The 15077-nt window shown below is 54.0% G+C and overlaps 1 protein-coding gene across 4 annotated transcripts in view; it reads right to left on the bottom strand.

Moving 5' to 3' along the window:
* Positions 1–15077, bottom strand: part of DLGAP4 (DLG associated protein 4) — a 155006-nt gene that overhangs the window by 46311 nt on the left and 93618 nt on the right. For 3 of the 4 annotated variants that reach the window (XM_052683687.1, XM_052683689.1, XM_052683690.1), the window contains 4 exons: positions 10269–10486; positions 7411–7525; positions 4565–4615; positions 3248–3491 (listed from right to left, as the gene is read on the bottom strand). In XM_052683687.1, the coding sequence (XP_052539647.1) occupies positions 3248–3491; positions 4565–4615; positions 7411–7525; positions 10269–10486 (628 nt within the window). The remainder of the gene's footprint in view (positions 1–3247; positions 3492–4564; positions 4616–7410; positions 7526–10268; positions 10487–15077) is intronic. The other variant, XM_052683688.1, reaches the window with a different exon arrangement.

Genomic DNA, 15077 nt, shown 5'->3' on the forward strand with positions numbered 1-15077 from the left:
TGGATGAGCTCTGTGATCCTTTGCAACCCAGGCCATTCTATGACCAGGGCTGCTCCAGCCTCTCCCCCGCCCCAGGGGATGGAGTTACTGTGGCATCTCCTCCAAATGAGAGGCCAGGCTTTTGTCCATTATAGTAATCACTAATTAAAGAGTGGGACCTGTCTGGAAAGAATAATGCTAGCAGAGGCATCTGGAACTGTGTATAGCACAGTCAATCAGGAATAAGAGCACACTGAGGTTGCAGGTTGCTGGGCACTGGACTCAAAAATGCTCCTTACTGCTATGAAATTCAGAGCAGATATGTTTGTACTTCCCACCAGAGATGCTGACTGGGGTGTCTAGGTAAGTACATTTGATGGGCAAGGGGCACATAGGACTAAATAACTATATGGCTGCTGCCATTCAGTGTGTCTCCAGGAGATAAGGCAATTGGAGCCAGTCCAGCCAAAGGATAAATTCCCAGCACCTCCTTGTATGAAGGTTTTGAAAGACCCACCTCCAGGCAGTACAATGCCAGCAACAGCCCAGTGATCTAAGTGATGGAACTCCTCCCCTGTGAGGGCGGGCTGAGAGGGCTGGGGCTGTGCAGCCTGGGGAAGAGAGGACTCTGGGGAGGGTTGAGATTGTCCTTGCAGTATCTAAAAGACAAGTATGAGAAAGAAGGGGACAAGCTCATTAGCAGGGTCTGTTGTGATAGGAAAGGTGGAAATGGTTTCAAACTAAAAGAGAGGAGATTTAGATTGGATATAATGAAAAAGATTTTTACAGTAAGAGCAGTGAGACACTGGCACAGGCTGCCCAGAGGAGTGGTGCATGCCTCATTCCCAGAGACACTCATAGTCAGACTCAGAGCATCTGATGGAGCTGTAGGTGTCCCTGTTCATTGCAGGGCAGTTGGAGTAGATGACCTTTAAGGGTCTCTTCCAACTCAAATGATTCTATGATTCTATGTCTTCTTCCCTGGCTACAGCACAGAGCAGTGCTGGGGCTGCATGGGAAGGTTCTGTCCTTCCTGTCTGTGACTGCTGGGCAAAATCACAGTCCGTGATAGTCTGAGTGGGGCAAAGTTGCAAAATACACACTTTTGTCCAGACCTATTTTTGGAGTATACTCTATGTGAGAATGTGCAAAGAAAACTTGTGAGGAGTGGCTAGGGCAATTGGGATTGTTTAGTCTTAGGAAAAAGAGGCTGAGGGGAGAGTTCCATCATATTTGGAAATATAGCTCTCAGGTGAAGTCTCCAAGACTGGAAGAAGAGAAACATCACTCCCATTTTTAAGAAGAGGAGAAAAGAAGACCCAGGAAACTACCTAATGAGGTTCAACAAGGCTAAGTGCAGGGTGTTGCACTTGGGCCAGGGCAATCCCAGATATATGCACAGACTGGGAGAAGAACTGCTTGAGAGCAGCCCTGCAGAGAAGGACTGGAGGGTCCTGATGGATGAAAAGCCAGCAGTGGACATGATGGACATGAGCCAGCGGGGTGTGTTTGCAGCTCATAAGGCCAACAGACTGCCCAGAAAAGCTGTGGATGTCCCTGGAAGTGCTATATGTGAGGCTGGATGGGGACATGTGCAAGCTGATCTAGTGCCTGATTTAGTGCTTGGCAACCCTGCCCATGGCAGATAGGTTGGAAGTAGATGATGTTCAAGGTCCTTTCCAAACTAAGCTATTCTTTAATTCTATGATTTCATTATTCTCTACAGCTACCTGAAAGGAGGTTTCAGTGAGGTACATGTCAGTCTCTTTTCTCAATTGATAAGTAATGTTGGAGGATATGAACAAATAGCCTCAAGTGTGTCAGGAGAGGTTTAGGTTAGAGGTTAGGAAGAGTCTTTTCATGGAAAGACTGGTTGGGCATTGGAACAAACTGTCCACAGAAGTGGTAGAGTCACCACCCCTGGAGATATTTGAAAGATGTGTGGATGTGGTACTTGGGCACGCGGTCTAGTGGTGGACTTGATAGCACTGGGTCATGTTTGGACTTGATGATCTAATGGGTCTTTTCCAACCTAGATGATTCTAGATTGATTCTATTCTAAAGGAGTTCACAGCTGTCATGGTTTTGTGATTTTTGGCTTTCGGTATTCCACATCATAACATCATGCGGGGCACTGGGACTTTAACTGTTAATGCTCAAGTCCTGGGTACCTGCCCAGAAGAGAAGAAGAACTGCATTCCCCAGGGGACCTTGCGCTCAGGGAGAGGAGGTTGAACTCCTGGCAAGGTCTCCTGATGCTCTTTCTCGCCTGCCCTTCGTCGTGGGCGCTGCTCCCGTCTCCCTGCTGCTTAACTGCACTGCGCATCTCACCTCAGCCTTGTGCTGAGGCCTATCCACCTTTTGGACATTCTCTCTCTCATTATATTTGATTTATTAGCTTCAATTCTGACTATATTGTATTATAGCGTGTTATCTTGCATTCCGATAATATATTTAGTAAATTAGTTTGTTTCTCCTCAGATCTGTGCTGCTGTTTTAATTATTTTGGGTTCCCCTGTTTCCTTTTTTCCTGAGGCGCGGATCTGCGGATCCCTCCGCCCTGCTCGTCACGGAACCGGGCCGAACCAGCCCGCAAACCATTGACAATAGCAAACTCCAAAACGTTGTCACTCCTCTATCACTAAGGGATGAAGGCAGATGCCTTCTGTCCTCCATCTGCCAGTCCCAATTTCTGCCTCTGACTGAAACAGCTGAAGTGACCAAGGTATGCTGAGACCCTGTGGAAATGAATGCCGAGTTCCTGACATACACTTCTGCTCCCAAGAGTTTCAGAGTGAGGTCAAAGCCCAGACTGGAGGAATGATAATGAGACACAAAGTGGAGAGCATGAGGAAGATGAAAGCTATCAGCAGCAGAGACCCTCTGCTGAAGCTTCCTGCTGCACCTGCAGTCCTTCAGTACTTCAGCCAGTGCTCCACCCCGCAGGAGGGCAAGGCAGGCATCCTGCTTCATCACTCCCAGCCAGATTTGTCTTCCCTGAGCAAAGCTGCTGAATTCTCCCTGACCTCTGCAGCCTGCACTAAATCTGCAACCAGAGCCCATCAGCTGTTTCAGCACCCATATCCAGAGACTTCAACTCAGCCATCCTGGCAGCATCCTTGCCCACCGACCAGAGCAAGGTCAGAGACGCTCCCCCACAGAAACCTTCAAGAGATACCCCACGAGATGTCTGAGGGCAACTGCCTGCACTCCGTGCACCCCCAGTCACTCACAGCCCTATTCCCACCATGGCTGCGCTGGCACTCACTGTTGGTGGGCAGGGTCCTGCTGCCGCTGAGGCTGCCTGCTGGCGGGGGGGAGATGGAGCGGACAGAGCTGGTGTCCTCATCCTGGGAGCAGCCCGCTTGGATGGCTCGGAGGTAGCTGTGGCTCCGGGAGCGGAAGTAACTGGGCAGGGGCAGGTCCAGCACCTCGGCGGCCGCTGACTCGGCCTCGCTGTAGGTAGAGTCGCAGACCGCCTCGTACTGCTCCCCCAGCTCCGGCTCTCTCGCCTGCATGAGAAGAGGGATAGAGCAATCACCCCCTGCCCAGGGCTGAGCCCCTTCCCCTCCCTCCTGCAGCCTTCTCCGCTCCCCTCCGTGCTGTGGCTCCCAAGAGGTTTTGATCAGACACAAGCAGAGCAAGAGGAGCAGTGCTGGCTGGCACAGGTCCTGGGCGAGGGAAGAGGGGACCCTCCTTCCACGTCAGAGGGTCCCTGTGGGAGCAGAGACACTTACCATCATAGCGCTGCAAAGCACTACCCTGTTTCTGATGGAAAGGCTGGGAGTACAGGAGGACAAAATCCCTTCCCAGCCACGAACAACTCGGTTTTCCGCTGCCATGTCCGGAGGACCACAAGCTCAGCTGTGAGACCCTACTGTGGCAGGTGTGCTCCCCAGTGGGGTGCTGTCCCAACCCTGCAGTGGGGCACAGGACTGGGGATGTGTCTCCATGCCTTGTGCCAGGCTGGCTGGCCCTGTGCTGGGCACGATGTTGCTGCAGCCCTGTTTTGAGTGTGAGAGGAGAGGGCCAGCTGTGTGGGCTGAGGCCCGGCATGGCCTGAGCAGGGGCAGCTCCACTGCCTGCTCCCTGCTCTCTTCTGCCTCTGCCTTCCCTGGCCCTTCCCTGTCCTCTGGGGACCGCAGTTAATTGAGTTTCAGCTCAGGACGTTCACCTGGGTTAAAACGAAGCCAGCCTGAAACAACAAGCATTTTGAAATACTGATGATGAGGGACACTGGCGATGGCTCTGTTGCCCACTTCCACCTCTCCGGGCCCTTATTTTGGCTTCAAGGACACTATTTATGCCTGCTGCTGGCATCTGTAGCCTTTTCTGGGCTCCACAGGGTTTGGCTGAAAAAGCTCTTCGCTTCCCCCTGGAACACCTCTAAACCCTCTGCTTAGCCTGGAGAAATCAAACTGCCCAGGTGTGCTGCAGTGCCCTGGGCTGGGCAACGCATCGTCCTCCTCATCCCCTGGCCTTGGGTGAGGGTACCCCACAGCTGCCTCACACCCTGCCGTGGGGGTCCAGGGAGACCCCAGAAAGCTCCATGGAGAAGGAAGAGGGAACGCCAGTGGGACGGTACCTGCTCTCCATGGGTAAATATCTGAGGGATAAGTGAGGGGGGTCCAAAGATCTGGAAGAAAGAGTTGAAGAAGGTTAAAAGCCCAGAAAGGGGTAGCCCTCACACAGACAGCCACTGCACAGGGACCACAGACGAGGGGAGTAGATGGCCCTTTCCTTGGGGCCTGCACTGCAGACACTTTGGTACAAACTTCAGAGCCCATAAGATGCCAAGCAAAATGCTGCCCCTTTGACAGTGGCACAAACATGGCACGGCAAAGCTCCACGGGACGCCTCTGAAACAGAGAAAAGCTGCTGATGCACTTAACCTGTTGTATGCATTGTATATTAATATACACAGGGCACGCTTGGACATTGACAGCAGGAACACAGTGCTGGGGTGCCCCAGGCACTCACACGGTGCCTGTGGCTGTGGGACCGGGCCGCTGTGGCTCCTGGTTTGTACCTCACGAAGCCCCAGAACCTCATGGTGTGGCCTGGAGCAACGACAGCCCTGCAGCTGCAGAGCTGGATGGATGGCAGGCTCTGTGTCGGGGAAACTGTACTTTGCCCTGCCTGGGGTCAGGCTGGCCACCTTGCTGCTGACTCCTCTCTCCCTGCAGCAGGAAGAAGCCCCATAGAATCCATGCTCTCTTCTTTCCATGCATAAGCCATGATATATAATACTTGCCATCAGGACAGACACCTGACAAATCATGCGCTGCCTCTGTGAGGAATCCCACCTTCCTATCTCCTGACAGCTCCCTACAACCCCAGTCTATAGAGCACATTCACCCCAGGTCTTTTTTGCACAGGCTGCTCAAGATGAGCGCTTCTGGGAAAAATCCGGGTTCAAGTGCCAAATGTACCCTTCTGTATAAGGCACAGCTTGAAGTGTGTTTCAGAAAAGTTGGGGGTCAGCAGCCACTGGTCTCCTCATGTTAGAGGTAGATAATGATGCTCTGAAGAACTCCAAATTTCCAGAGGCTTTCAAGGTGGAATTCAGCCAGCAGAAAACCAAGTGGAGTGGACTTTGAGAACTGGAGATGCTTCTGCACACTAGGTCTGACAGGGGAGGTGTTGGGGGGTCAAAATGAGGGCAGGGGAGGAGCTGCCTGCAGCACATACAAAAAGGCAGGTTGGACCTTACAGAGACTTGGGCTTCACGTGAGGTGTCTTTGCTAATTCCTCCCTGAATCAACAGTTATGCAGTTTGTGGGAGGACTTTAGATCCCAATTCATCTGCAATTGGATACTGGTTGATTTGGAGGAAGGCAGGCAAAGTGCAGTCAGTGACACCAGGCCCAGGCTCAAGCTGGTGCTACTTTATGCCTCTATGGGTCTGGATCTGGAAAGGGCACAATTGGGCAGCTCCTGGCACAGTGCAGGCTGCCCAGCCTCTTGAGACACCTCAGATGCCTTTTTAGGATACTGCTCTCAGCTGCTAAATGGTACATATGTGCTGGAAGAGAGCACAGACTCAGCCAGCCCCTGGCAGAGGCCCGAATTCAGACACGGGTTTCCTGCAAAGGACAGGAATACAGTGGCCCTGACCTCTTTCTGTGCTCATAAACACCCAGTATATTGTCTATGTACAAGAAACAAGACTGACCACAAGGAACACGTATGCCCGTGAGCAATGCTTTGCGTCTTTCCCCAAAGCTCTTCACAAATGGCTCCAGCCCTCTGCACTAGTAGCTGCATAAGTCAGCTATGGGGCCGAAGCAGCTGGGTAGAGATGAATGTGGGCTCAGAGCCCTGCACACCTGGAGCGAGTGCCAGCACACACCTCCAGCCCTCCTCTTCAGTCTCTGCTTCTCCGTGTCCAGCCTGCTTCCTTAACTGCTGCCTCATTCTGCCTTGATCAGTGAACACCAGCTGCGTGTGAGAGACAAGCTGCAGCAGCACAGAAAGGGCATGTGTGTGCACGTGTTCCCACGCAGACACACGTGAACAGAGACAGGACATGGCAGAAGCTCAGAGTGGCAGTGACACAACTGGGCAAAGCTCATGGAGCCATAGCTGTCCAAGGCACTTTCACTTGCATCCCAAAAGGAAGGGTCCCACCCTAGGGTGGAGATGAACACGAGACCTGTGCAAGCGCCTCATGTGGTATGAGTGATTTCCTGGCCCTGCAAGGCAGCTGCCTTATAGCCACACAGGCCCCAGGCCCCTCCAGCGCATCCCAAAGGGAGGCATAGTATAGGAGAGGGATTTAAGCCCAGAGGCTGTGGTCAGGGTTTGCCACCCACCATCAGTGCCTCCATGGCATCTTTGGCTCTGCCTGTCCTTCCTGGAGGCATGAGGACCAGGAATACTCAAGGGAGACACCCCTGGTTAGCGAGTCAGCTTCTTGAATCACAGGCACCTCCTTCCACTTCCCAAGGGATGGGGCACTCAGAGTATAGCAGGGCTGCTGCTCCCTCTGCAGGGTCCCTGGTAGCTGGCCACAGACCACGTGCCACCTTTTGCTGCAGTGAGGCTGGCCTGGGCCCTGTGCCCACCCAGTGAGCACATGTAGCTTGCAGCAGGAGTGGGCAGCCTTGCGGGCAGCTCCTGGGTGCTGTGCAGTGTGAGTCTGTACACAAAGCAGCCCTGAGCTCTGCCCACAGTTTTGAAGCATGCAGGGCTCCAGGTGGCCATACCCATGGCCATGGCTTCAGTGAGCAGCAGTGCTGAGAGGAGGTAAAAGCTAGAACAAAAGGAGTCCAATGTGAATAAAGAAGCTGGCTCTGACTCTTTGGTAAAGCTTCCAGAGAACAGCACATCTGCTGATAGAGTGTCTTGTTTTTAAGGGACCACCCCCTCTACCAGCCTCCATTCTTTTGAGCTGAGTATGCAATGGGACTTCAGTCTTTAGCACCTCACCTGGTTGATGCAACTGGAGTCATTGACACTGTCGGAGATCTGGTTGTATTCTTCCTCCCAGGTTGGGAACTTTGGAGGTAGGAGGATCTCAACAGAGTCCAGGCGGTCCAGGCTCCTGCCAGCAGAGAGAGAGGGTGTCAGAGGTGTCCCCAGGGAGCAGAAAACACTGGGGCTGTGCTGGAGCTGTCAGCCATCCAGACCACATTGCCAGACACAGGAACACATAGCAGCACATAGCTGGTGCTTGGTACCAGCTGGGTACACTGCTTGGCCCTGGCTGCAGCTGCTGCAGGAGATAGAAGTGCCTTCTCACCTAGGCGTCTCCTGGTTTAAGCTGGTACAGTGTACATACTAGGTTTGTTCAGCCCAGGGAGCACACAGGATCTGTGCCAGTCTGCAGAGTCACAGTCCCAGCTACAAATCAGCCCCAGCACAGACTGACATTGAGGGCTGTGGTCACAGAGCTTGCTACTCCCTGACTGGACTGGTAGAAAGGGGCAGGGGGAGAGAAATGATTTTTTTGTGATATTTTTATGGACTTCAGTGTTAGAAATATCTGCAGGGTTTCTTCTGTAAGTTCTTTACGGAGAGAGCGGTGAGGTGCTGGAACAGCTGCCCAGAGAGGCTGTGGATGCCCTGTCCATCCCTGGAGGTGTTCAAGGCCAGGTTGGATGGGGCCCTGGGCAGCCTGGGGTGGTATTAAATGGGGAGGTTGGTGGCCCTGCATGTGGCAGGGGTTGGATTCATGATCCTTGAGGGCCCTTCCAACCCTGGCCATTCTGCGATTCTGTGATTCTGTTTTTGTTTGTTTGCTTGTTTATACAGAGGAACCTGAAAGTTTATCTGGAAGAAGCCCAGGGGAAGCCAAGCCTGGACGGCAGTACTGCACCAGCAAAGGGGTTCAGTATTTCCAAAGTAGCTTTTGCTACAGGCTGTGAGGGAAAAATCGTCCCATTGCTGGGGCTCCTGCAGCAGCAGAAGCAGAAGAGCAGGGCTTTTGGTGAGCCCAACCCTGCTGAGACCAGGGTTACTGCAAGAACTGGGTGCATGGGGCTGGGAGTGATGAAGAGAGCGGGAGGCATGTGGGAGGGTATGGGAAGGACCTGGCTTTCCCACTCTTCACTACCACCATAAGACCCTGTGTGAAGCTGGAGTCCTTGTCACAGATCAGGTGGGTGTGTGACAGCCTTGCATATTAGCTCAGCGCCATCTCTGACGTGTGTGTGGTCTGTGTGGGCTGCCGGGGCTCTGGAGCATGCAGCAAGGCACAGGCAGGTGTGGTGAGGGGTGAACTGCAGCAACTCTGCCCTGTGAACCACCTGTGGTTCCCACAGAGCAGTGTGGGGGTAAGACCTGGGGGGCTGTGGGGCGCAGGAGGTCTGCCCTTTGCATCCAGGGAGCTTACAGGCTGTCTCCTGACTGGGCAGACCTGCAGGAAGGATGATGGCATCTCCTGAGCCTCCATTCAGGAGTGTGATGGACACAGGAGTTGCCTCTTCTCCCAGGTGATGGAGGAGACACCAGCCCTACAGGAAACTGCTGCTGAGCTCGACCACCCACTGAGCAACTTGTGCCTGGCTTCACCCTGATCCACCCTCATCAGCTGCCTGTGGAGAAACCGAGTCACAGAGCAGGCAGTGGGCCTTGGAGGAGCAGAAGTCTCCTTTCCAGGATGGGGCCCAGTGGCTCTAGCTGAGGAGACTGAGGCATGCGGCCACGATGGGGTGTGGGGCCACTGCTCTGCTCCAGCTTCTGTCCCACCAGTGTGGCTCTGCACCAACTTGCGTGGCCGCATCTCCAGAGAGCTTTCTGGGGGCGGGGGGAGGGCAGAGTGAAAGGCTGGTCAGCAGATGGCAGTCGTGCTTGCACTCCAGGCCAGCCGGGTGCTGGACCCCAGCAGTCCTGATGAAGTTTCACGCTCTGATAGGCACGACCTGAATGGACAATTAGCCCAAGACAGGAAGAACCTGAGTGTCAGTTATTTTTCATCACCGTCTACCACCAGAAAGCAGCATCTGGGCTCCAGCCTGATGGACCACAAAGGGTCTCCAGACTACCTGCTGCTGCCTTGCTTTTCTGGCTCCATCTGATGAACTGTGAGCAATTCAAGTACAGCTGCTCCTGCCTCCTGCCCCGGTGCTGCTCACATCTGATTGCAGCACAGAGGGACTCGCAGCCCATCACAGCCCCTAGATGCCTTGTCCTGGCGTCACACAAACCCCATTCTGGGAGGAACAGCCCCTCACTCAGTGTGCTTGCTGTGCTGCCTTTGCTCTGCTGTCTATCTGGCTCAAAATGCAGGGTCTTCCTCTCTCCATACCTGGACCCAGGGCTCTTAGCTCATCTCTCCCAACTTCAGGGGACTACTCAGTCTGGTGCACAAAACAGGCCCTTTCTGACTGGTCCCAGAGGCCTTGGGATGCTTGTGGAGCAAAGCAGATGGTACAGTTGCAGCACTGTGTGGCCTGTGTGTCACATGTCGTCAGCCATGCTGGCTAAGCATCTCCGTGTCTAGACAGCACCCTTGGGTTGTGATCTCCACACTTCCTTGGAGTAGCAGACCATCAGCCAGAGAAAACCCACACAGCACCACCAAAGGAGGGCCCTCCCTGTCACTGGGGGACCTGCAGAGGGCTGTTTGGAGTCACCAGGATGGCAAACTCTCTCCTTCCTCTGCCACATCTTCTCCTGTCATGCTCTGCCTGTCCCATGGCCAGCTGCAGCGCGTGTGAGGGAGCCCTGCTAGGCTCTGCTCCCCACATGGGGTCTCTGAGCAGTGCTGCTGACCAAATCCCAAGGATGGCTTCCAGCATGGCCCCCAGGGACACATGCAGAGCTCTCAGAGGAGCTCCAGTTACCTTTGGGTGGTGCTCTGCTCACTCAGGGACTGTTGGGTGGCCTTGAGGTAACTCTGCCTCCGAGCTGCAGTTTTTGGGGATGGTTTGGGGCTGCTTTCTGAGTCTTCACTATCATCATCCCCCATGGCTTTGATGTAACTCCCGCTCCGCATGCGCCGGCATGGGATCTCACTGTCTTTGTCCCGAGACAGCGTGTTGTTCCACTCCCCCTGAGGCACCTGCAAGAGTAAAGGGAGCGTGAGCAGTGATGGACAGAATCTCTGGGACCAGAGGGACCCTGGGGACTCAGGGGATTGATGGCAAGGCCGACTGTAGTAGCCTCAGTTGGAGAATAGTGGGAATGGGCAACGCGATCCCTTTCCAACCCTCCCTTGCCAGCTCATGCCAGGCAGTCTTATGTTTGTTTGCCTCAATTTCAGCGCATGTACCCACATACGTTCACTCGATGACCACTGGACCATGCTTACACAGTTGATACAAGCTGCACAATGCCAGACACAATGAGAAGGGAAGAGCCTCACCAGATTTACGCTGCATGTTGGGACATGAGTGGCACACATTTGTTTAACACAAAGCCCATGCTTACTTAAAGTAAAGCATACACATTGTTCAGGCCAAAGCCAGTAACAGCTGCACAGATCAGAGCCTATGGACCAGAGTCCAATCCTCCCTCCAAGATTTGTAAGTTGAATGAGACTCTCAGTGTCTGAAATTCATTTTGGCAGCCAAGCCAGGCCCTCGCAAGCCCTGGAGCAGCTAGGGAATGTAAGCTTTGTGCTGGTCGCTGCACGGAGATGCGGAGTACCTTGCAACAAAAGCATTTCTAACCTTTCTAATTGTGGGAACTCTGTCATCAATTTAAGGCAGACACAGTCTCTAGTTCTCTCAGTAGAGATGGTCAAGCTAATGCATTCCACAAGGCCTGAAGTTCTGGTCAGATCAACTAATACCATTGCCTGTCTGCCCTGCAAAGGATTTGCGGTTTGCATAGGTTGCCAGTGGCACAGGCAGGGCTCTGGACCAGCAGAAGAGCCAGATGTTAGCCCAAGGCTGAACAAGGCAAGACCACACGCAGACAGGCCAAGAGAAAGATGGGGCAACTGGAGCTGACAGGAGCAAGTCCTGTTTTTGTGGCTAGCTTGGTTTCTGGTTGGCCCTTGAACAGTCCTTAGGATAAGAAGAGGGGGATGAAGAAAGGACTGAAGCAATTGTTCTTACAGGGTTCTCTCACCAGCAGTTCTGCAGTTTTTGCCTACTGGGGGTACAACAGTATGGGCTGTCTGCACAAGAGAAGGGCAGGCGAGCCTGAGGACAGCAAGAGCATTCCTCAGCACAGGATAGCTGTGGCTATCGGTACATCTAGCACCCTGCAGAACTGCCCACTGCACTGCCTGCAGCTGTAACAGATCCAGAGACGGGTGGTGAGGGAAAGCCAGAGACTGCAGGCTCAGAAAGAGATCCTCACTTAGGAGCGTGTGAGACCAGGGCAACCTGAGGCTGCCCAGCCTGCTGCAGGCAGCTGCTGGTTGCGGAGCACCAGAGGGGAGCAGCTGTGTGCCGAGCCAGCTTGTGCTGGTGAGAGCATCCACATTTACTTTGCTGACAGAGCTGTTGGATTTACCCAACTCCCTGAGGGGCTGTAGGATTAATCAGCCAGTTTTTATCTAGTGCTCTGGGAATGCAGCTAACTGTGATCAGCTGGAGATGCTAAGTACCACTCTGTTCCTGTTCCCCTCCTTATTTGCAGCGGGCTGGTTTGTGTGCGCTGCCTGCAGCTGCTGGGATGCAGTGTCATCCTGGGGCTGCAGAGCTGCAGGTAGAGGCAGGGTGTCAAGATGTGGGCTCAGACATTCATAGCAGCCTTTCTCACTCTGCCCTAATGAAGTTGGGAGTTCAGTCCCTACTCCACAACCGGGTGCTTGCTGTGTCTGTGCAGAACTCTCACAACCTGTCGGATCCCACTGGTGATACAATCCTATAACTCCTAAGGGGTTCCCCCATCAGCAGTCTGTTCTGCTGGTTTTTTATGCATCCAGAGAGTGCACCAGTGTGGGCTGGCTGTGCAAGAGAAAGGCAGGAAGGGTACCCTTGAGCCAGGAATGGTTTTAATGGGGAGACACAGTGCAGAGAGCCAGAGGCATTGCACTGCTGGTGGTGGAGCTCTAGGTGGGGACCAACGTAGTGCAGGTCCCATATGTGAGACACAGACCTTGCCAGGCCCCCCTGCTGCAGCAGGGTCGTACAGCTCTTTCCCACTCTGCCTCCTGCAATCTTCCTGTTCAGAGTGGCTTCTGGTCTGGCTGCTTGTGAGCTCTGGAGCTTACAGGGGTATAACCCACAGGCTTCTACAAAGTAAGAGAAGATTCCTTTCTCTCCTGGGTGTGAGAGCTCTCTGCCCAAGCATAGCTGTCTGCAAGGAGTGGCCCCAAGGCTAGCCAGGAGGGGCCTGCTGGATGAGTCCTTGCTGTGCAATAGAAGTCCCTGGCCGACCTGCATCACAGCGGCCCTGGGAAGTGCCCCTGTGCCGACTGAACTGCCTTGGTGTCGGGCCTGACTTGAGACTGGATTGTGCTGCCTGAGGATGGGTCACACATTCCTGCCATCAGAGCTCCTGGGCCGGTGTAAGCTGAGCATCCCAGAGCAGTGCATGCCCCTAGCAGAGCTAGGACACAGGCCTCTCCTCGAGACAGCCCGAAGCAGCTTCCCTGTGAGGACAGCCGTCTGGTCCTAACTCAGCTGCCTTGTTTCTCCTTTCCCTCACCTTGTCAAGGCAGCAAGCTTGGTGCCAGAAACAAAGAAGCTCCCAAGGTGCTCCACATTTCAGTTTCCAAGGGAAAGGACGATGCTTGGCAGGACACCCTTCGACTCTAGTGCCCCAGTTTGGAGTTCGTCCCACATATGGCATGAAGAGAGAATGGGGCCTCCCACTGTTCTTACTGCCCACAGGCCAGAGTGCAGAACAAACATTTCAAGCAGGTGTCCTTGGGGATCTTCAGAAGTGGAGCAGGTATTAGAGGTGCTCATTCTGCATCCTGCTGGGTGCTTTTCTGCATCTTCAGGCACCTGAGGGCTTGAAGAGCCTGTCTCAGACTCTTAAGTAATAGGGGATGGAGAGCCGAGAGCATTTCCTGTTATCCAGGGACAGACCTTGACAGTGACTGACAGCAGGATCTCTCGTCCACAGGACAAAGATGAAACGAGAGCTGATATGTTACACTTAAACCTGGCATGGAGAAACTTGGGGTTCCCTGTTGGCTGGTTTCTCCTGCTGTTTTTCCAAATGTAGACTTTGTTGTGCCTGTGGTGGTTTGGTTGCTGTGAAAGGTGTGGGAGCACGAGAGTGCCCAGGTCCACAGCCCTTGCAAGTGGCCACTGGCCACAGGGGCTTGGGATCCACCCTGCCCAGACAGCTGCATGGGGGGAAGAATGGACAGCGAGGATCTGCCAGGCTCTGGGTGCAGATTCCTCTCTGTCTGGTTTGCACAGTGCCCCTTAGCACAGCCACTTTTCTGTCCCTGAGAGCTGCGCTCCTTTGATATTCTGTGCAGTGCTGCATGTTGTAAAACAGCAGTGCCTTCTGGTTAATCTGTCCCTAGTATCATGAGCTAAGTGTGGAGGGGACACGAAAGAAGGTGCCACACAGGGATTTTTCCCTAAAAGAGCTTTAGTAGAAGGGAGCACGCAGCAAAGAAAAAAATTCCACCTCCAAGGTGGGAGTGAAAGAGCTGTGCTGTTCCTATAACTTTGGTGGGAATGGGGTAGAGAGACCTACAGAGCAAGCAGTGTTCCCATTCACATATAAGCCAGCTCAAACATGCAGCCCCATCCCAGGACACGTGGACATGCACCCAAGGTGAGCACACCCGCCGAGACCCTGCAGAGCTGGGCACAGTGTGCAGGGATGCATGTGCCATGCAGCCAGGCTGCAATGCAAGAAGGAGCTCGCTGAGGGCACAGTGCTGCTCCCTCTGGAGCTGGTCCTCATGGTGTCCTGAGGGCTACGTGTAGCATCAGACATGTCTCCAAGAAAGAAAGCTGGAGCCCAGGCTACCTGTGTCCTACCTGGCCTCTAGGGAGGAGCACTTTGGGGACAACCTGGACTGGACTTCCTTCCCTCTGGAAGCTCTCATGGCAGTGACTGGCACTCAGTGGGCTGCCCACCCTGTCTTGCCAATTCATATTTGGGGCCACTGGGGAGTTGTGGAAGCTTTGATGGGGCTGGAGAGGCATATCTGAATGAAGCTCCAGGCTAACAGTGCTGGTGGTGTGGCCCTGTCCCGTGGGAGCACCAGAGAGGCAGGGGCTGTGCCGCTGGTGCTGTGACCATGGCTCCCTTTCCACAGCTGAGAACAGCCACGATGCAGCCACCTCACTATTTATTTTGGGAGACAACTGTGAGAGAAAAATGACCCAAGGCCTGGACATGGCTGCAGCATCCCTGTGTGTCCCCTGGCTGCACTGAGGGTCACAGAGGTGCCCGGGCAGCATGGATCCTTCCCTTGCTCAGAAGTGGGCTGTCTGCAGCTGAGAGCACTGCCCAGATGAGGCTGAACTGTGTGCGGGGCAGAGGTTGCTCAGCTCTTCCTGCTCCTGCCTGCCGATGGCCCAGGCCATCTCTGGCTCCAGAGACCTCCTTGGGCTCTGGCTGCCAGCAGTCACGCACAAGTCCCACAGAGAAGACAGGAGCTCAAACTCTATCTCTTCAGAGCTGTGCTCCAGTCATTCTCCAAGGTCTTCGCCTTGAGTTTTGCACCACATAACCCCCCCTCTGAGGCACCTGGCTAGACCTGAGTGGAGCTGAGCAATCAC

The sequence above is a fragment of the Tympanuchus pallidicinctus genome, unplaced genomic scaffold, assembly GCF_026119805.1.
Source record: "Tympanuchus pallidicinctus isolate F22 unplaced genomic scaffold, pur_lepc_1.0 scaffold20, whole genome shotgun sequence".
Lineage (NCBI taxonomy): Eukaryota > Metazoa > Chordata > Aves > Galliformes > Phasianidae > Tympanuchus > Tympanuchus pallidicinctus.